The sequence below is a fragment of the Bubalus bubalis genome, chromosome 3 (assembly GCF_019923935.1).
Source record: "Bubalus bubalis isolate 160015118507 breed Murrah chromosome 3, NDDB_SH_1, whole genome shotgun sequence".
Lineage (NCBI taxonomy): Eukaryota > Metazoa > Chordata > Mammalia > Artiodactyla > Bovidae > Bubalus > Bubalus bubalis.
Window position 1 is genome coordinate 49855423 of NC_059159.1, and position 23091 is coordinate 49878513.

The 23091-nt window shown below is 40.8% G+C and overlaps 1 protein-coding gene across 3 annotated transcripts in view; it reads right to left on the minus strand.

Annotated features, from left to right (window-relative positions):
* AATF (apoptosis antagonizing transcription factor) overlaps positions 1-23091 on the minus strand; it is a 105727-nt gene that overhangs the window by 54602 nt on the left and 28034 nt on the right. For all 3 annotated transcript variants that reach the window (XM_044939576.2, XM_006065485.4, XR_003108039.3), the window contains exons 5-8: positions 9945-10059; positions 8099-8297; positions 7398-7562; positions 5777-5860 (exon numbers count right to left, since the gene is read on the minus strand). In XM_044939576.2, the coding sequence (XP_044795511.2) occupies positions 5777-5860; positions 7398-7562; positions 8099-8297; positions 9945-10059 (563 nt within the window). The remainder of the gene's footprint in view (positions 1-5776; positions 5861-7397; positions 7563-8098; positions 8298-9944; positions 10060-23091) is intronic.

Consider the following 23091-nt stretch of genomic DNA (forward strand, 5'->3'; position numbering starts at 1 on the left):
CTTCACTGGAGTCTACTCAAACACTGCTGGAATCCTGTGTCTAGCTGACACTTAACCAGCTCACACTGGGTTTAACATGAGTATAGAAAAGGCAATTTTGGCCACATATTTGCCTAGTAAACTACCACGGGACCACTTGCATTTGAAAAGTTTCTTCGATGGTTTGAGGCCAATTCTTCTTTCTTTCCTAGCTGGCTCCATCAAATGCAGCCTGTTTTAGGCTTTGTTCTGAGGTTTTACCTTTGTCTACACAAAGCAGTTAGAACCAAAGTCATGCTCCGGTGTTTTTTTAAAGCACGAGAACTGAAAGAAATGAGGGCCAGTCGTGTGTGCCTTCCCTTGACGCTGCTGTTTGATGAAATTTCTCGACCTTGCATTTAAAATGTGGCTTTTGTGTGTGCAGGCTCCATAATAGCAAGCCCACGCTAGCTATCAAATGCCAATACTGATACTATCTTTGGGACTAAACACTGACAGACAGACAATGGCAACACAGAAACTAGAATGTATCTCAAATAAAATTCTTGCATAGATTCAAAACATAATCTTGTAATTATTAAAACTGGGGTTTAATTAGACATTGATATTGGTTTGGGGTTTGTTTTTTTAACTCCTTTATTACATCTTAAGAAACCTAACTGATTAACTCTCTGCTCTAACTTCAGCCATAATTTCAGTTTTCAAAATTTTGCACTTCATATATACATCCTCTCTAAAGTCACCAAGAAGATATACATGTAATAAATTTTATCAAACTTTTAAGAAACACTATCCACATCTCAAATAGCAGCAACATCTCAAAGTCAAACTAAAAATGAAATACTGCTCTGAACAGATCTGTTTTCCAGCAACAAATTAAAAGGAGTAGGTTCCAATCAAACTTTAAAGCATATTCTCAGCCATCAACCGAACCACTGGAAAGACACAGGCCAGCAAGAACATTTATGGCCGTTAACCATAGGAATGGCCTTACACATCCCTTATTCACACTACAATCTAAATGCATACAATTAAAGCCACCCTATCAGCCATCCATATTAATCACTCACCAATTTAACTAAAGTAAACCACCCTGTCAGAAAGCTTGCCTCTTCTCTATTTCTTAACATTATGGACTTTTAATAGTTCACTGCATTAGTAATTACTTGTTTATGACATTATCAAATGTCTTAGACACATACGTCCAGCATGTGGCAGGGTCAGCTATAGACATGTCCTGATGGCAGATGAAAGGAGAAATTTAACCCATCAAAGTGGTCATCAAAAGAACAGAATCTATTATGCCTTTCTCCAGATGCTCTTGGTTAAATTCAAAGTGACAGGACAAACCAGATCAAAACTAAACAGAGTTAGAAGCAACATATGAAACCCTAATGAACCCTCAGAAATCCAGGTATCGACCCGTCAATATCTAAGCTCAATTAGTCCTTTCAGAGCAAAATACCTCATGAGGTGACAAGAAACTAATTTGAGGTCTCGGCTATGAAAAGAACAAACCCAGTCACTTGCCGGGGCGCCACCGCCAGCGAGCCCGCGCTCCAGAGGCCACACACCGCAGCTGAAGCCTGTACACTCAGAGCCTGTGCTCAGTACCAGGAGCCACCGCAAGGAGTCCACACACCACAGCTGGGGAGCAGCTCCCGCTCACTGCAACTAGAGAAAGCCTGTGGGCAGCGATAATTAATTAAAAAAAAAAATTTTTTTTTTTAAATGCTTTAAAAAAAAAAAAATTTTTTTTTTAAATGCTTTAAAAAAAACTCAGTCACTTTACAGTCACTTTATAGCTTATTACTAAGTACAGTCATAGCTCAACCTGGGAATCCTGGGAGGATGAAATGAAGACAGGAGTCAAGTACCCGTCTAATCAGTCCAGGAACTGGCAGGTTACTAGTGTTCAGTAAACATTAGTCCTCCCTCCGTTCTTTGAGAACTCAGGCCTATCGAGTCAAAAATCAACTTTAAATGGCAATATAGACAACATACCTTAAAAGCTGCTGCTGCTAAGTCGCTTCAGTCGTGTCCGACTCTGTGTGACCCCATAGACGGCAGCCCACCAGGCTCCCCCGTCCCTGGGATTCTCCAGGCAAGGACACTGGAGTAGGTTGCCATTTCCTTCTCCAATGCATGAAAGTGAAAAGTGAAAGTGAAGTCGCTCAGTCGTGTCCGACTCTAGCGACCCCATGGACTGCAGCCTACCGGGCTCCTCCGTCCATGGGATTTTCTAGGCAAAAGTACTGGAGTGGGGTGCCATAGCCTTCTCCAACCTTAAAAGCACTTAATGTCAAAAAAAAAAGTTGCAAACGGGATCATGAAAATGAACAATAGACACTGAAAACATAGCCCTTCCATCATGGTCATTTGTAACCTTCATATTTTATGAAATAATCTCTAGGGATGAACTCTAACAACAACTGAGCCAGATGCGAGCTGATCCTACCAGCGAGTGAGAACTCAGCAACGTTTGAAGCCTGTGAACAGTTTCCCTCCTAAAATCATCACCACTGGGCATACTCTGGGCTTTCAGCAACTCCAAACAAACCAGGAACACAACCAGAAGGTTAATTTTTTTCATTAGAATTGTTAAGAAACCAGGAGTTCAATAAATCATTTGCCTTCAAAGGGAGAAAAAAATTACTTTCTAACACAACATAATGTTTCTTCTGGTTCTAAGAAAATGGAGCTCAGTTATTTACAAAATGAAAAGCATAATACTATAGTGAAGTCTTCCTGTGGCTCACAAATGAAATATTTAAGAAACATGGGAAGAACAGGGCTTGGCCTAAAAATCTTGGATCGAGTACTAGTATGTGACTTTCAGTAAGTTACTTAATGTCTCAGGGACTCATTATTGTGAGGTTCTTATCAGCTCAAAAAAAGTACCATTACAGTATCTGATACTCTCCAGTCCTCTCCTTACTCCATATGTATTTGCTTATACATACACATACACACTCGCATGTACCTTTATTAAATAACACAGACATATTTTTTAAGTCATAGTGATTTAAGGCCCATTATGAAACAAAGAGTGAGAGTGTATGTATTCTGACCCTGAACACCATTCTCGGTGGTGAGGGCATTTACACAGCCTCGAGACACATGACTTAACCAAGTAAGCCTTTAAACCCTTACAATGAAACATTAAAATTCAACGTGGCTATAATCTCTTCCTTACAAAACATGGACCCAAAGAGTCTGGCTTCAAGTATGGTTAAAAAAAAAAAAAAAGGCAAAACGTTATTATATTCACCACCAAGCTCTTCCAAACAACCCACCGCATCAAAAAACACAAATGAAAACTCACAGCCCATTGTAATACATTGTACCACTTCTGAATGCAACACTTAGCTCAGGCTTACTACCCTGACAAATAAAGGAAAGCACTTTATGAAGCCAATTTAATTGGGAGGTGACAGAAAACATACAGCCATTTTCTTTAGCCTTATCATTGAATTGGCTTCAGCTCCAATCTCTGGTAAATCCCACTCAACAGAAGAAATTAACCAGGTCAGCAGAACAGGTGCTACGTTGTGTCTGTCAAGGGCCTGGCATCACCACAATTACTTGCACACAATGAAGCGGTAATCTTTACAGATCATCTCTCCCAAGAAGCATATTGGGGGAGGGGGAGGAAAACTGAAGGCAGGCGGGGGATGGGGTTGGGGGGAGGGGAAGTGGGGGGTTAGTGCGAAGAAGAAGAGGAATAGGAGGCAAAGAGAAAAGGCAAGAAAAGAAAATGAATGTGCAGCTGCCTGGCGGCTCAGCAGATGTCGACTGTGATGTACGAGGCTGGGATAAGCTGTCGTAGCCTGCTGCCAAAGAGTGGTAAGTGATTAAAGCCTGCACACTTCTAAGCACCATATTTAGAATCTGCGGGGTTTCAAGCCTTGCACCCATTCCTTGCTGTGCTGCCAGATGTTGGCAACTGGTCCAGCTCCTACTGACTGTGCGTGCATGGCAGCAGTTGGTGCGGCAGCAAACAATCTGGAATGCTTCCGGAGATGCTGTACATTAACAAGTGCCACCCATCATTCACCTTTACAGAAGGCTGAAACAACTCCAATTTGCTGCCACTTCCCTCTTGGGAAACAGCCAAGATAAAGTTGTGCCTGGCAGCCCCATTTGTTTCACTCAGGTGTTTCAGCTGCCTTGCTGACCTCTATTAGTTTAAGTTTTAATTTAGATTAACCCCAGCACCCCAATTAACCAGCAAGGGGAAAAGCGAAGATGTGACTAGTCATAACTGAAATCAGAATTTATCGAAGTTAAAATTATTAATTGGGATGAAGGGCCAATCAAGTAATGCTATTTCTTTTTAAGCAGACCTCCAGGCCAAAAAAAAAAAAAATCTTCCAGACTAAGGATTGCCAGTGGAAGCAGCTTCCCCCAGTAATTTCAGTTTATTTCATTAGGTCTATTTAATTTATGATGCACTTTCTATCGAACAATGTACACTTCAATTAGTGAAGACTGGAACATTTTGGATTGTCTCCCATGATCTCACACATTCACACAGCATTATATCCCATGTCGGGTACTCTCTTAGACATTCTAGAGCAAAACAGAGTTCCCCACTCTTCTGACAAATGGACATTATAATAGAAAAACAGGAAAAAAGAATCAAGACCTCTGACTGGGAACACCTGGGGCCACACACCAATCCTCTTGCCTCCACCCTCTCATCATTACTTTTAAGATGCACAGCAATAATTTTATGGAACATTAGAGTGAACAGCAAGATTAATTTTAAAAAAATCTCTCTCTCTTTTTTAGGGCAAAACCAGAGGTTTCCTCAATACAGAATCACTTTTTCTACTTTCTTCACAGTACAGTTTTCCTGCGTTCCTTCCTTCATACTTCCATATACTGCACAGGACTGTCATTACGACTACACCTCCAACAAGCATTTGAAAAGTCTTCCATAAAAGTTAACAAGGATCATTGTGACAAATAATGACTCAACCAAAACTGAACAGCATCCCTGACTCTCCAGAGCTAGAGAGGGGACAGCCTACAGCACGTTTCATTAAGAAGTATGACTGATAAGAGACCCAGGATTAGAGGAAATTATTTTAGTTCTTTAGAATAGCCCAGATGTTTAGTCTACCTAGATGGTACAACCGTCATCAGAAAGATCAGCACGACAGCAGATGGCAGGGGCAGGGCAAGAACAGGGGGAATGACTGTGAGGAGACACTGAGAACTGGACTAGATTTCAACCTCTAGCAATTCCTTCTGTTTTCAAAGCACTACACTATTATTATAATCAACAGTGGCAGGCAACCTCAATACGTACCTGACTGATTTGAACATGCACACACACAAGAAAGTTTTAAGAGAAGAGATGTAATATGACAGAAGCAGAAGCACAATTCAAGAATTCTGGGATCCTGGCCTTTCAACTCCATGTCCTTACCTACTAGTAACAGGACAAGAAACCAAACAAAAAATAAATCCTCCAGGAACATCATCAAAAGTGGCTGAGAGAGAATAAGTCACCTGATGCAAAGACACTGAAACTATTCTACAATAACTTACACACTATAACAACTAACAAAGAAGCTGTAGCTATTTTCATTTCAGAAGGAAAAATATAAAACCAAAGTAACACATCTAGAACTACACAGCAAGTCAATTCTGAGTACACGTTCAGAAACCCTGTCTGACTCTATCCTTCTGAAGTAAGATAGCTACCTTTAGGTCACAGAATTCTATCAGGTGTCTTAAAATGCTAAAGCCTGATTTATAACAAAAGAAAAGAGTGTAAAAATCATACCTGGTGATAAAAGTCATCATCATCAAAGATTTCTTCATCCAAGTCCTTCAGGTGGGCATTGGCAGGGGCCTCAGGAAGGATCTCCTACATCAGCAAGAAGGAAAAAGTGAATCCCAATGAGGTTACCAAAGTAATGCAGTGACTATAAAGAATGTGTAGAACAGTAAAAGCACTATCTTCCTTAAGATATAAAGAGCTCTCACAAGTAAAGAACAAAAATAATGCTGTTGAAAAATGGGCAAAACATTAATAGGCACTTGACAGAAAAAAACACAAATACTCAATGGTTATATGAAAATATATTGAATCTCATTCTAATACAAGCAAATTGAGATGAAAAAACATCATTTTTCACCTCTAAAACAGGCAATCTTCAGTAATGGAAAATACAGCAGCCTTTTTGAGGCAATTTTACAACATCTATCAGAATTTAAAATGCATATTCTCCTTAATATTTCCACTTCTAGAAGTGCATCCACATGTTCACATAAAAACAAAAGCATATAAATGCTCAGGAATGTTTCTTATAGCACTGTTTCTAAAACTAGAGAAAACATAAATATCCACTGTTCAAATAAATTCTAGCACACATCTATACAATGGAATACTCTAGCCATTAGAAAAAATGAGGTAGATCTCTACGTAACAGCCTGGAAAAATATCTAGAATAATTTAGAAAGCTGTAAGATTGTATGTATAATTTATATATTTATACACATATATATATCCATCCCATTTAGTTAAAAAAAAAAATAGACAATTTTTTTTTGTTTTTTTGGCCATGCCATGCAGGCTATGTGGGATCTTAGTTCCCCAACCAGGGATTGAACCCATGCCCACTGCATTGGGAGCATGGGGTCTTAACCACTGGGCCAAGAGGAAAGTTCCAAAAACCGTATTTTTATGAATGCATATGTCTTATATACGTGTGTGTGTGTGTGTGTGTCTGTGTAGAAAATACCTAAAAGCTTGTTACAACTACGAACATTGGTTAAACCTAAGGAGTGGAATTTTCAGACTAGGGGAATTTTACTTTTCATTTAAAATTCTTCTAAACTTAAGAAATACATATTAAGTATATATTTCTACTATAAATAAAAGAGTTTCCTTTAGACAGAAGAATCTGCCTCTTCCAATTCTGGATCCTTTCCTGGAGCATATAAACATGCAAAGGAAAGTCTAAAGTACACACTCAACTCAATATTAGTGCTTCTAAAGAAGAAGCTTTAAAACTGAATTTTAAAAACTGAATTACAAATGCTTCCATGACCAGACTCATATCAAACTCAAAATTAAGAGAAGGCTATACACAAGTTAATAACAGCTTTATTCATTATTATTTTTTGTTTAGGACAAAGAGTGGCTTTATTTCTTTGCCAGGCAACGGGGTAACACAGCAGGCTAGCACCTCAAGAACTGTGCCCCAATGGCTTCATTTTTTAAAAACTCTCCCCTCCAACATCATCTCAGTTTCTCAAACAAAGCAGTGCTTTCCTCCCCCCCTTTCTTTCGTTTATTTCTTATACCCCAAGGAATACCTACAAGGAGGTGAGCAGATCGTCCAGTTAATTAGCCTCCTTTAGGAACTGCTCCCGTAATCACCATGCATCAGAGTCCTTACCGGCTGCCCTGGCAGACTCTCCGGGACAGGCTGGACTGCTGGCTCAGGTTTGCCAAGAACTCGGTAGACAGAACGCTTGGTCTGTGTCCTTCGAAGTAATCTTTCTTTGTCCATCAGAATATGATCGATCTGAGTCAAGATTGAGCGTTCAAAGGCACCAAAACCCTGCAACAATATCACAACCAGTGTCAGATAACGCGCAAAGTCTCTGCAGAAGCCAGCGACGTTGGTTTCTCTATCTTTCTGTGTCAGCAGAGAAACAGACAATCCTCTTTCCAGGAGGGGCTTTCGGTTAAAGGCTGAGTGGGTGAATGGCTGTGATTGTTCTCAGAAAAAAATTAAAAATTAGTCTTAAGCAGGTCACATTACTTTCCTATACACAGAGATTAACTTCTGCTCCTTTAATATTAATTGTGGTAAAATCCGTTTCTTTAAGGTATTTTGTTTTCCCAACACTTACAAGGCTACCATTTCTAGACTTAAAACACTCCTCACTAATAAAGTTGAAAACCCACGCCTGAATGGTATAAACCTCAGTGGTAGGAGTTCAGTAAATTTTTCCACAGAGATGACGGATGACTACCACATCAAGGCATCATCCATATAAGGGAGCTGTAGCTCCCATTTCTCACAGCCGCTTCAGGTTGCCACGACCTGCCTCACACACTCACATACACACACACACAGGCGCCCACGCTTGCCTTCCCCAGTTTTCCAGAAGCCAGCCTGGTCTTATCGTGCCACTTCTGGAGAGTGCGGTTCCTATAGACGGTGAAGTCGGTGAAGCGCTTCGCCATGAAGCTGGGGTAGTCCTCCGTCTCCAGCTTCCTCTTTGCCGGGCCCCTCCTCTGCGGCTTCTTCTCTACGAGCTCTTCATCGTCACTGGAAATCTCCTCTTCACTGGAAAACCCAGTAAGAGTCCAATGTAAATAAATGTTACCTGAGTAAAACCTAGGCCCACGTGCAGTCAGGAGTATTCCCTGGTGGCCCAGTAGCTAAGACTCTGCGCTCCCAAAGCAGGGGGCCCGAGTTCGACACCTGGTCAGGGAACTTGATACCACGTGTGGCAACTAAAGATCCCACGCAGCCAAACAAATAAATAAATTTTTTTTTTTTTTTAAAGAGTATGGCTTTTTTCTGTTGTAAGAGAGCATTCACACGGTCAAACAAAAACTTCTGTACTTTTTCAAATAAACATAAAAATAGGTGGTTTCAAAAATATTTTTAAAAGGTAAGAAAACCATAAAAGTAAATGAGGTTGTTAAAAACATTATTAGAAATGCACATGAACCAGGCCTATACTGTAATAGCAGGGTCTTTAAAAATTAAACATATAATCATACTTTTATGACCTTAATCCCCCAATCAATAAGGGGAATATGTCTCTCTGTAACCAATTGTTCGGGTAGGCTGAATAGTATTAGTTGAACCAAATGAAGAGAAGCAGAACATGAAGAAAACTCAAAGCGATAGGCCACAGAACCCAAGCTAGACTGCAATGCCCTCAACTGCCTGAGAACGTACCAGAGCCTCCAGTTAGAACCAGTTGCACTCTGTGGACTGCCAACCCCAACACACAGGAAGTGCTTCCTACAAGAGAGCTCCTCTCCTCTGTCCTTCAAGCTAACGCAGTGGAAAGGAGTGGAGTGGAAGAGAGGCGCAACGGAAAACAACAGGCAGGTACCACTTGCAGCAGGCTCAGCCAGAGGGAGAGGTCAAGGAGGGGGTGACCCTTCATCAGATGTGATCATTTCAGGACGGGAAAAAAAGGTTTATTCTGCTATTTTCCAAAATGTTTCCACCCGTCAAAATAACTGCTTCTTCCCTTACTAAAAAGTCGATGGTTGCAACTGGCAATTCCATGTATGGGCAACAAAGGGCTTCATAAACATCAATTAAGCATTCACACTAAAAATGTGCTTTCACCAATAATTTCACTAGATCTAAAAAACAAGGCAAGTTTGGGGAATTCCCTGGTGGTCCAGTGGTTAAGCCTCAGTGATCTCACTGCCAGGGCTCTGGGTTTGATCCCTAGTGGAGGAGCTAAGATCCCACAAGCTGAGAGGTGCAGCCCCCTACCCCCAGAGGCAAGTTTTTTGCAGAAGCTTACAAACGTAACTGGGCTTCCTAGGTGGCTCAGTGGTGAAGAATCCACCTGCAATGCAGGAGACACAGGTTGATCCCTGGGTTGGGAAGATCCCTTGGAGGAGGGAATGGCAACCCACTCCAGTATTCTTGCCTGCAGAATCCCATGGACAGAGAAGCCCGGCAGGCTACAGTCCACAGGGTCACAAAGAAGTTGGACACAACCTAGCGACTGAGCATGCACACATGCACAAACACAATTAGGCACAACTCCACATAAAAATCCAGAAGATAATTCCCAATTTATATGCCATCCTGGCTACCAATTAAATGTGAGAGGCTCTTTCTATTAATAGTTTACTAACATTAAGAAGTCTGATATCTTCTGGAAGGACCTGATTTTATAAACAGTGGGAAAATATTCAGATGAAAAGACAGATTCCATATTCCATTCCCCCTTACCTTTCTGCTTTGGGTTTTGTCCCATCTACGAGATACCTAGTGTCTGGGTACTGGAAAAGCAACTCTTCCTGGAGACCCACCAATGACCTCAACAGTGCCTTCAGTGCCTTGTGACCTGGGAAATAAAGCAGGGAAAAGGAACAGTTAATTACCTACAGTGCTCCAAAGCAAGGGGATGCCTCTGACGCCTGCCTCCTGAGTACTACTGGCTGGGGCGGGGAAGGTGTACAGGACTGGCCGGGCCTAAGAACTCTCTGAAATACAGAATTCCTGAAAGGAAATAATAACAGTGCCTACCTCCTAGAGTCCTTGTGGAGAACAGGCAAGGAAACATGTGTAAGAAACTTAAAACATCTGCAATAAGTTCTGAGTTCTTAAATTTACTAAGTTTGACAAAATCCTTCCTTGTCTGTCATCATAAGCAATCATTTTCTTCCTCTGGTGTTATCTCAGTTATCCTTCTACAGGTTGCCTCTTGGATTATCCCTTTATCAACTGGCTCCTTAAGCAATACCTTCTCTTTTCCCCCGAGAAGCACAACTTAGTCCTAGGATTCCTATCACCACCACCTCCCTTCCCTGAGAGATCTTCTCTGCCTCTGGTGTGAGCTGCCACCTCATTCATTCAGTCTCTCAGCATATACCCTTATGGAAAGTTCCTGTTCACGAACACACACCCAAGTTAACGACTTCCTATTCGCAATACAGTGATTGCTCTGTATCCTCACGGGATCGGTTCCAGGGCCTCTCCCCCTGGGTAGCAAAAACCCACAGATGCTCAAATCCCTTACTTATATCCAAGGGCCTAATTTGCATATAACCCACATAACCTACCCATATCCTCACACATGCTTCAAATCATCTCTAGATTACTTATAACAACTAGTATAATGTAAATGCTACATAAATTGTTGTGAATATGATACAAATACTATGGAAATGGTTGTCAGAGTGCTGCAAATTTTCGGAACTTTCTGACATTTTTTTTCTTTCCAAATATCGTTGGTTCAAAGTTGGCTGGATGTGAGGATATGGAACCCCAGGCTCTGGAGCGTCCAGTGTACTGAACTGTGTATTGGAGATCTGCTCATCGGGTGCATGTTCTCACCCAGTTCTCCTCACAGCCAACAAGATGTGTTCGTAATAAAGCTGGTCGGGATCAAGTGTAACGTCTACGGCCAAGAGCTTTCAGAATATAAACTGGCTCTCTGAGAAACAAACTCTTACCTTCCTTATCAGCATAATCCTACTAATCCTACTAAAGGGGCTAACTAGACATTGATAATTACTAGATATGTTTTGATAGCATTCAGACATCTCTTTATAATCAAACTCTCACATTTCCAGCAACTAAGAAAATCTCCACTTGGATACTCCATCACTCTCTCAAACACACCATATCAGAAACAAAAGTTTTTTCTTCCAATCCAATCCTTCTCCTTTGTCTGCTTCTCTCGTCTCTGTTTAATTTTCATAGGCGATCACTGACATTTTGGTGCCGATATTCAGTATATTCAATCAGTGGCTAAATCCTGTGTTTTCCATACGTATTATCACTAAGAGTTGTCCATTTGTCTCTGGCTATGCTTCTATCAGTCCTTCCCTCTTTCCCTTAAGGAAACATAATCTTCTTTCAAGCATCCTGACTCTCATTTAGCAGACCCTACATTCATTTCTTGGGCTTTATTTCATTTATTCATGTCATGGCTCATTCGGTAAAGAATCTGCCTGCAATGCAGGAGACCCAGGTTCAATCCCTGGGTCGGGAAGCTCCCCTGGAGGAGGGCATGGCAACCCACTCCAGTATTCATTCTTGCCTGCAGAATCCCATGGACAGAGGAGCCTGGCGGGCTGCAGTTCATAGGGTCGCACAGAGTCAGATACAACTGAAGCGACTAAGCAGCAGCAGCACATTCATTTCTTTTTCACATTCCAGACTAACCAGCTCACAAAACTTCAGTTTATCTGATTTTTATACATTTGATTCTAACTCGTCTGCTTCTGCTGAGTAACTTCCTCACTATTTTGCATCCCAACCTATTTTATCACTGGGAAACCAACACATGACTCAGACCAGTTCTCCAAACAGATCATGCTGTAGCATCCCATTTCACTGTAAGGCTAAGATAAGAGCTTACCTGAGAAAGCCCCCCTGGATTGGCCAGAAGGAACTCAGTGACCTAACAGCTACTTTGCATTCCTCCAATAATCTCCATATAAGACTATATAAATACAACTTCCCTGTTTATAAATAGCATAAGATCCTTGATCATTTATCATTTATAAATACCACATTCTAATCCTTTTATAATCAGTACATATCCATATCACTTGGGAGGACCTGCAATATCTGAAGAAATCCAAAATGCCTTGTGTTCCAACCCAAGATTCTCAACCCGTTGCTCTGAATTTTAACAAAACTTTCCACCAACTATAATGATAAAAAATTATTCTCAAGAGAAAAAAATAATACAGAATTATTCCTCTGATAGTTTTAGGGAAATGGATTAAGTATAAATAGATGAGAAGTAGGCAAGAAGAAAAAAAAGAATAAAGACATAACAATTTTTTCTTTTTTAGGTCACATCACACAGCATGTATGATCTGAGTTCCCTGACCAGGCATCAAACCTGTGCCCTCTGCATTGGAAGGGCAGAGTCTTACCCGCTGGATCACCAGAGAAGTCTTAGACATAACAATTTTAAAGACAAGAATTACTTTAAAGTCTAAATGTGCTAAGTGTGTAACTTCCCAGACAGCTCAGCCAGTAAAGAATCTGCCTTCAATGCAGGACACACAGGAGATACCGGTTCTATTCCTGGATCAGGAAGCTTCCTCTGGAGGAGGAAATGGCAACCCACTCCAGTGCTCTTGCCCAGAGAACCCCGTGGACAGCGGAGCCTGGCAGCTACAGTCCATGGGGCATCACAGAGTCAGACACGACTGAAGCAACATAGCACACATGCATGTGGTAAGCGTAACTGGGATGATGCAAAAGTATGTGTGTGTACGGAAATAATTACAACAGTGAGGAAAGCAAAGAATAAAAATGGCACCTACAAACACTATGTTACCACCAGTGAGCACCTATGAAAATAGCTGACAATTATAAACAGAGAGCCCATAACAGCTAATGTTCTGAAAGTATGTTATAGCAAGAAACTTGAGAAAATACGAGAGACACTAACACTTGTAAGGAAGCCCATGAAAACAGAAATCTCATCTCATCCCAATTCTATGCAAGTATGAACCATTGTTTTTACTCCTTTTCTAGAAACAGCTATTTGTAAGACAGCCCATGTTCTCCAAAGTGAAACCACAAATCAATTTTGCATCTGCAAAGTGGTCCTCAAAATTCCCAAGACTAAATCTTGAAAATATTAGGCTATGTGAAATAAGCCAGTTGCAAAAGGACATATACTGTGTGATTACGCTTATAAGAGGAACCTAAAACTACAGTCAAATTCACAGACAGAAAACAGAAGAGTGGCTGGGGAGAGGTGGGGATGGGGACTTCCTGTTCAGTGGACACAAAGTTTCAGCTTGGGATGAGAAAAACGTTTTCGGGATGGACAGCAGTGACGATGGTGGCAGGACAAGGTGAATGTACCGGCGGCCGAGCTGTGCTATTCAAGGCTGGAGTAATAATAACTCTACCTCCCCACTCTATCTCTACACAGGAAAAGTCATCTACAATCCTTCGGTCTGGAGCCTAGTCTCAAAGAACAACGGAATGCTACTCAGTCTTAAAAAGGAGGGGAATTCTGACACATGCCACAACATGGATGAGCCTTGAGGACACTGTGCTCAGTGAAATAAGTCAGTCACAGAAGGACAAATATTGTATCATCCCACTTATACAAGGTATCTGCTGCTGCTGCTAAGTCGCTTCAGTCGTGTCCGACTCTGTGCGACCCTGTAGACGGCAGCCCACTAGGCTCCCCCATTCCTGGGATTCTCCAGGCAAGAATACTGGAGTGGGTTGCCATTTCCTTCTCCAATGCATGAAAGTGAAAAGTGAAAGTGAAGTCGCTCAGTCGAGCCTGACTCTTAGCAACCCCATGGACTGCAGCCTACCAGGCTCCTCTGTCCATGGGATTTTCCAGGCAAGAGTACTGGAGTGGGTTGCCATTGCCTTCTCCAGTATACGAGGTATCTAGAGTAGTCTAATTCATAAAAACAGAGAGGAGAATGGTGCGTGTCAAGGGTTGGGGGGAGAGGGAAATGGAGAATTCTTATTTAATGGGTACAGGGTTTTAGTTTCACAAAATCAAAAAGTTCTGGCGATTGGATGTACAACAATGTAATTATACTTAACATTATTGCACTGTACACTTAGAATGGTAATTTTCATGCTATGTATCTTTTTGCCACAATAAAAAATAATTATAAGAACAGGAAAAACAAGTACCTGTCCCTTACTTCCTCCAGGTACCACGTGTCCATGATCTAAAATAGGAGATCAAGAACCATGTAGAGAAGCAGCGGCAAAGCAGTCCATAATGTTTACGGCTGCTTGCCCCCAACAAGTAAGTCATAATTTGATTCTCACATGTAACATAACCAAGAATTGTGAAAACATCCAACACAGAGACCACTACTTTTAAGGGCCACTTTCAAGTAGCTATACAAGCCCTTTTATTTTGCTCAAGTCAGTTTAAAAAAATCCATTGCAGATATATTAGACAGCATATCAATCCAATGAGAAGGCAGAGAGCCAATATCAGTAAATCAAAGTGTGCCTTTCTGTTAATACTCTCTCATACGTCGTCATTTTATACACCCCTTCACCCAGTCAGAAGTAGCCCTGAAGTATTTAAGCTCCATTCAGGGATAGCACCACCATGCATCAAAGTGTCAGGAGATCTACCAGAGATGAAATCTGCAATTCTGTGCTTCTAACCACCAACACCACCACCAAAAAAAAAAAAAAAAAAAAAAGTTTATCAAAGTCAAGTCATCAGTGGTCAATACATGGACAACCTCCTCTAAAGAGATTTAAAAGCCAGAACCCAATTCTCGTTTCTTTGCACTATTAGGGTCACATTTCCTTCCAGTGAAGTTTTAATGTAAAACCTGAAGAAACAGTGAGCAATCCTCTGCTAGACTCGGCAGGCCCCCTCGAAGCCACAGTTGACCCGGGTGAGGAAAGACGCTCCCCTGAAGGCTCAGATCCCACAGTGAGTTCTTCCCAGCCCCAGACCAAAACGAACCAAACCAAAGAACTCTGTCACTCGTACAAAGTTGAATCCCACTTGTTCAACCCTATGAATGGTCAAGGGAATAGAATCAACACTTTGTAATTCACCTCTAGTTTCTCTGCCAGAGTTCACAGCTAAGGAAAGCAGCAGAGATGCACGCATACTGTCTTCTCTCTCCCCCCTGGCTCGTGGCCACAAAGCAAACAGAGACTGGCAAGGACATATATGTCTATTTTGTCCTACCTGGTCCATTTCCAGAGGCCTTTGCCTTACAAGGGGATTAAGAAGGACACATGACTGACCTTATTACCAAGACTCAAACTAAGCACCTGGGCACCAGCCTTAGAAATAATTTCCCAAGTAAAGAATAAATGGAAAGAGTATTTTACTGAGGGCTAGGAGCCCTGGATTTTAACAGAAACTATCCCTAACTAGTCGTTTTCCACTGAGTGGACCCCCCCCCATTTAATCTCTTCGAGTCTCAACAATCTCATCTACACCATGCAGATAATCCTTTGCCTGGTTATCTTGCAGAACTAAGGCGAAAAATAACAAATGCTTGTATATATTAAGGTATGCTGCAAATGTTTAAATGCTATAAAATAGAAAGTATATTACTATCACAAAATCAGCATCTTTCACACAGCAAAAATCTCGGGCTCTGCTTGCTGTGATCTACAGTGCTAAGACAGAACCAGTATTCATACATTCCCACATTAAGTATTCATTTACATGCTGCCCATATGCAAGCATTCTATATATAAAATGTCACCAATCTAAAAACCATTTTCACCTAACAGCTTTATTTTTTTCCTTGATTCATCTAGGCTGTTCGACATAAACAAAACTGGAGGCAGAGAATAAGTTTGGACATGGGCACACAGTTCGTTAATTAGATTATAAACCAATAAGTAAAACTTCTGGTGAGGAGATGGAGGGCAATGGGGACAGCAAATGCATAAAATAAAATAAAGCTCGCCTTATCAGTTTTTAAATATCCCACACCATTGTTTTTAAAGCAAATACGCAAACATACAATTATTTATGTGCGAGTATATATAAACGCCTACATTCCTTTTATTCCCAAATATATACATTAAGCTAGAAGGTACAGATTGCAAGAACAGTTTTTCCCCCCCTTCTTGCAAAGTAACTCTAGAACTGCAGCTAAACTATAGGTCAAAATGACACACGCTGTATTGGCCTGAGAACAATACTTTTCATTCAAATCCACACAAGCCTGCCACTTGCACTAGTCATCCCTGGCAATTAATCCCCCCAGAAAGACGTTTGATTAAATCTTTTCAAGCAAATCCTTTGCTTTGCTTTTGTTAGTTCACTTCTTGTCAACATCTATTAAAATATGCCTTTAATTCTCCCACAATCTTAAAAAACACCGATTCCACTGTCTTCAACTTTAATCAACTGTATGGCCAGCATTTTTCATTTCATAATAACGTGCTGCTTGGAATTCAAGAGGCAGGCCCGGCATCAATCATCTGGTAAGAATTTTTCCACTGCAATAAATATGCAAATGAGGAGAGCCAGTCAGTCGTATTTCAGGCCCGACTTGCTAGTGTTTTAAAAAAGACACAAATTTATTAATTGCCGGTGGCCAGAGGAATCCTATTACTTTGGGCATTGATTACAAAGCTGTGTGAGTGATTATTGTGCAACTCGCAGGCTACCCAGGCATGAGGAAAAATTATTAAAGCAAGGCAGAGATTATCAACTCGGAATAACAATAAGCCTTAACATTTAGGCCCTAACTTCTTCAACAAAGAATTACGTGACGGCTGCACTGTATCATAATTCCGAATTCTGTCAGTATTACTGTTTGGGCTTGTTCTATATTCCAAAAGCAGGACGGCGTTACCACTAAGACAGAGCACTGCAGGTTACAGATTCCTTAACACCCACCATGTGGATGAGTCGATATCATTTCCAACGTGAGCCCAAGTAGAATTTATATACATTCATATAGGTGTACACACATATAGATGTGTTGTCGTCGTTTAGTTGCTAAGCCGGGTCCAACTGTGCAACCTCATGGACTGTAGCCTGCCAGGCTCCTCTGTCCATGGGATTCTCCAGGCAAGAATACTGGAGTGTGTTGCCATTTCCTCCTCCAAGGGATCTTTCTGACCCAGGGATTGAACCCATGTCTCCTGTGGCTCCTATGAATGGGCACATACATACCCCCTGGTTTAGAGAAATGAATGTGCTCTTAGGAGGACCATGGTTTTGACTGGAATAGCAGAAGGAGTTCTGTCCCACTGTGTGTGAACCAAAAGTAGGATTTTTTTTTTTTTTTTTATGGTACAAAATCACCACCAGGATAACTTTTCAAAGCAGGGCATGGGGACTTATATTCTAAAATCATGACAACTAAACCAAAGGCAGCCTTGGGTTTTCCGACCTCAGGGGGCCCCACAGCAGAAGGCACACAGCCTGTGCAGGGGTCTGTGGCGGCAACAATTTGATGGGCTAATTCTGAATGCAAAGTGTTTTTGTGAGAAACATTCAACCCAAGACCTTTTAAATCAAATAAGAAAGAGGACTCAGTGGACAAAATTTATTTATTTTTTCTCTTAAGAGAATGATGTGGGGAATTGGGGAGTAAGTGGAAGTTGAAATGAGAGAGAGATGGAGAGACAGAGGATAAAATATGCTGGGTGAGCCCCTTCACAGAAAGAAACCAAAAGGAAAAAATCCTTCCCATTTTACATTACTGCCGTGCTAAGTAACATGATAGATAGTGTGCGTTTGAGTTCTGTGGAGGGACATCCCACTCAAGCTGTAATTTCTGACCAGGCATGAATTTATAAGGGAGGGGAAAGAATTGCAGAATTTCGTAGGTTTCCCTGAATGCTCTCTCAAATACCTTGATGAAGTGTGTCAATAAATCCTTAAAAAGCCCTATAGGACACAGCAATCTGACTGATCAATGGACTTCCCGAAATCTACTAGCTACCTTCCATTTCACCATTCCTAGACATCCTCCATTGTTCCAGAGGACTTCTCTGAAAAGGGAAATTTATTTTTCCCCTTTAAACGGAAAAGGGGAAATGCTCAGAGCATGAGGTACTTAAAATCCAAGTTTTATTTACAAGGAACTGTTTATAAACTGTCTAATAGGAGTCACCCAGGGAGACTGTGGATATTTTCCTTTTTATCTGATACACTTTTGAACTGTTTGAATATTTTGATATCACGTATTACTCTTACGATTTAAAATACAGTTAAAGTTTAAAGTAAACTCTGAAGTAAAAAAATGTATTAAAAATAAAATGAGGACCACAATGCAAGTAACCTTCTGTTTCATGTAAAATAGTTTGATCCTTTCATATTAAAAAAGCCTTTAAATAAACAGCCTTTTCGGTAGTGAACTGTCCTGAGCCAAGTGCCCAAAGTCTCTGCACAGAATGGGTCTAGAGACAGGGGTTCCCATGCAGTTAATCCTTTCTCTCCCAGGATCCTTCACATCACTGCTACAACACATATCATGCTGTGCATGCTGTAAGCTCCTTCAGACACAGGGTGCATACCGTCACCCTAGCAGCTAACACACCATTTTGGCCGTGAAAAGCCCTCTACAGATATTTCAGTTCCAGAGAAATGATGACCAGGTCAGATGAAAGAACACCAACTACACTGCCATTTCCAAGTCTGGATGCTGACAAAATGTGGACTCCCTGTGCGATGTTTTCAATACTGTGTGTCCTCAGTAAACCGCCCTTCTGTCAACGGAAGGAAGGTAATCGAACTTAACTTCTCCTCATTTGAACATATCAACTATACTGTATCAGAGCTCAGAACTTACATACCTGAAACCAATTAGCAATTTTTGTTAGGCATGTTACAGTGCATTCCCATGAAAACTGTCATTATTGCCACTTGAATAAACCAAAGCCCAGAAAATCAAAGGCTGATGACTTATTTTTATATAAAAGACAGGGACTTCCCTGGTAGTCTAGTGGCTAAGACTTTGTGGTTGCAATGCAAGGGGTCGAGGTTCGATCCCTGGTCAGGGAACTAGCTTCCCACGTGCTGCAACTAAGAGTCTGGATGCCGCAACTGAAGATCCTGCAGGCTGCAACGAAGACCCAGCACAGCCAAAGTCATTCATTAAAAAACACCAAGAAAGTAAAAGATTATGTTATTTAAGTTCCTTTTAATATTAGTGAGGGTAAGCACTGTTTATTTATCAACCCAAAAATGAAACATGTTGAGAGGCTGCTTTCATGTAATAACATTTAAATGATGCTTTAACATCTTGTTTACCTATCCCCACACCTCGCTGTGAATGTCCTGAGGCAGAGACTGACTGCTCAGCCTTGGCAAACTGGGCGCTGGCAAACGGCAGACTCCAGGTTGTTGAATGAATAACTGAAGAAAAATGATGTCTTAATATTTTTCCTGGCATGTACTTTGTGTGTGCACTTTAAATCTCCAAAGAACTTACTACAAGTGTGTGTGTGCGTGCTAAGTCATTTCAGTGACTATTAAGTATGAAGTGAAGTGAAGTTGTTCAGTCATGTCCAACTCTTTGTGACCCCATGGACTGTAGCCTACCAGACTCCTCCCATGGGATTTTCTCACTAGAGTGAGTTGCCATTTCCTTCTCGAGAGGATCTTCCCCACCCAGGGATTGAACCCCGGTCTCCCGCATTGTACGCAGACACTTTACCGTCTGAGCCACCAGGGAAGTCTGACTATAAGTACAGCACCAGTATTTATTTACATAACCCTCTGATGAAGAGGGAAATATATACTGTGGCCATGGAGCTGTAGCCTAGGAAAAAACTACTACCATCACTACAATTAAAAGCTAACAACGTATTAAGGACCTACTAAGTACCAGGCAATAACCTGAGCACTTTTCATGTATTAACTTATTTAAGTCCTCATGACATTCTTTTCAGGTGGGCACTATTATTATATCACCATTATACAGATGGAAGAAATGAACACTACTACAAGCTTTAAAAAAGAAACTGCAAACAATAAAATAAATAAATAAAAGAAACTGCACATTTTTCATTTTCTAGATCAATGTACCCATATGGGTTATGTATCTAAACCAACTGGGAGACAAAGTGACAGGAGATTTTCAATTCCAAAAAAATGACATAACTATCCTCCTCAGTTACCACAGCACAATTAAAAAAAAAAAAATTAGTGAGTTTCTGTTAAAATTTTGTATCTAGATTTGATTCCCACAGTTGAAAAAAAAAGTGGAGAAACTAAAGAAGGCCTAGATCATACAGATGAAAAGCAGGTCCTGTAAGACAAGATATAAGAATATTTGCTTAAACTGAAAAGGAAGATGCTAAGAAATGGATTAACAGTCTCCAAAATTCAAATGGCCAAATACATTAAAAAAAAAAAAAAAAAATTGCTCAGCCTCACTTAAAAAAAAAAATCACATTGTGATATTTTTCTGATCATGCTTGATGCTTGCAAGAATGTGAGGAAGGGGTCCTCACCATGCACAGCTGATAAGTGTTTAATTAGCACAACAGATCCAGAAAGCAACTTGGCAAAATGTATCAAAGTTGTACACTCACACACACCTCCTGACCCTATGATTCCATTTCTAGAAATTAATCCTAGAGAAATAATCAGATAAGAAAGCAAAGAGATGCATACAAAAATGTTATTTCAGTTCAGTTCAGTCACTCAGTCGTGTCCAACTCTTTGCGACCCCATGAATTGCAGCATGCCAGGCCTCCCTGTCCATCACCAACTCCCGGAGTTCACCCAAACTCATGTCCATCGAGTCGGTGATGCCATCCAGCCATCTCATCCTCTGTCGTCCCCTTCTCCTCCTGCCCCTAATCCGTCCCAGCATCAGAGTCTTTTCCAATGAGTCAATTCTTCGCATGAGGTGGTCAAAGTATTGGAGTTTCAGCTTTAGCATCAGTCCTTCCAAAGAGCACCCAGGACTGATCTGGGTTGGACCTGGTTGCAGTCCAGAATGGACTGGTTGGATCTCCTTGCAGTCCAAGGGACTCTCAAAAGTCTTCTCCAAAACCACAGTTCAAAAGCATCAATTCTTCAGCACTCAGCTTTCTTCACAGTCCAACTCTCACACCCATACATGACCACTGGAAAAACCATAGCCTTACCAGATGGACCTTTGTTGGCAAAGTCATGTCTCTGCTTTTGAATACGCTATCTAGGTTGGTCATAACTTTCCTTCCAAGGAGTAAGCGTCTTTTAATTTCATGGCTGCAATCACCATCTGCAATGATTTTGGAGCCCAAAAAAATAAAGTCTGACACTGTTTCCACTGTTTCCCCATTTATTTCCCATTAACTGATGGGACCGGATGCCATGATTTTAGTTTTCTGAATGTTGAGCTTTAAGCCAACTCTTTCACTCTCCTCTTTGACATTCATCAAGAGGCTTTTTAGTTCCTCCTCACTTTCTGCCACAAGGGTGGTGTCATCTGCATATCTGAGGTTATTGATATTTCTCCCAGCAATCTTGATTCCAGAATCTTGTGCTTCTTCCAGCCCAGCGTTTCTCATGATGTACTCTGCATATAAGTTAAATAAGCAGGGTGACAATATACAGCCTTGACGTACTCCTTTTCCTATTTGTTTAGCACTGTTTATAATAGGTAAAAACAGGCAAACATCTTAAGTGCCCATTTACAGGGGACTGGTTAAATCAATTTAGTTTACGCAGATAACTTTCTGGGCAGCTGCTGAAAAGGATAAGTATAAAGAGAATTTGGTTTGAATACACTGAACCATAAATACTTTGGGGGATAACTGAAGTAATTTGAGGACAAAGTGGACATATTATTTAGGACTGCTAGAAAGTATTGATTTGGTTACATGAGATGATAGTGCTATATAAGAAACAGTCTTATTTTTTAAGAGCCATTTACAGAAGTGTTTAGAAGCAAAATGACATGCTGATGATTACTTTGAAGTACTTCAGGAAAAAGAAAATGAAAATAAAGATACCATTTTTTAAAAGAAAGAACAGGTAAGACATATTTATCAACATGAGAAGATGGTTCTAGTTCAATGTATCCATATGATCTCATTTATAGTTTACAAAATTTTAAGTTGACATAAAGTATCCAGAAGAATAGGGCTTCCCTGATGGCTCAGATGGTCAAGAATTGGCCTGCAATGAAGGAGACCGAGGTTCAATCCCTGGGTTGGGAAGATCCCCTAGAGAAGGGAATGGCAGCCCACTCCAGTGTTCTGGCCTAGAGAAAGAACCCCATGGACAAAGGAGCCTGTCTGGCTACAGTTCATGGGGTTGCAAAGAGTAGGACACAACTGAGCAACTAAAGACACACATATGTGGAAAGATATACACCAAACTTCTAGAGACAGTTCTCTGCGAAGAGCACTAATAATAGGAAGGATAAAAAGGACTTTCACAGTCTCTGTTACATATTTCAGAACTGTTAGGTCACAAGGAGAGGGATAATCAGCACTGTTTGAAAAAAAATTTTTTTTACTACAAACAAACTTCACTTCTATAATTTTCTTTAAAAACTGATTAAGATGAAATAAGGACTTCCCTGGGGGTCCAGTGGTTAAGACTCCATGCGTCCATTGCTGGCGATGTGGGCTCGATCCCTGGTTGGGAAACGAAGATTCCACATGCAGTGCAGCACAATCAAAATACAAAAAAAATTTTTTTAAAGACTAAATAAATAAATTCAAGAATACAAAGAGGTCTTCTGAGGTAGATATAATTCTTCCTATCAACAAGATAATCGAATGAAAAGAAACAGATTAAAATAAAAGCAGGAGAAATTAGAAGTGGCTATATATTTGACTGACAAGGAAGACCACACATCCTTAGAACTAATTTAAAATTTTCCCAGGTGGTCCAGTGGTTAAAAATCTGCCCATCAATGCAGGGGAGCCAGGTTCGATCCCTGATCGGGAAACATTCCACATGCCAAGGAAC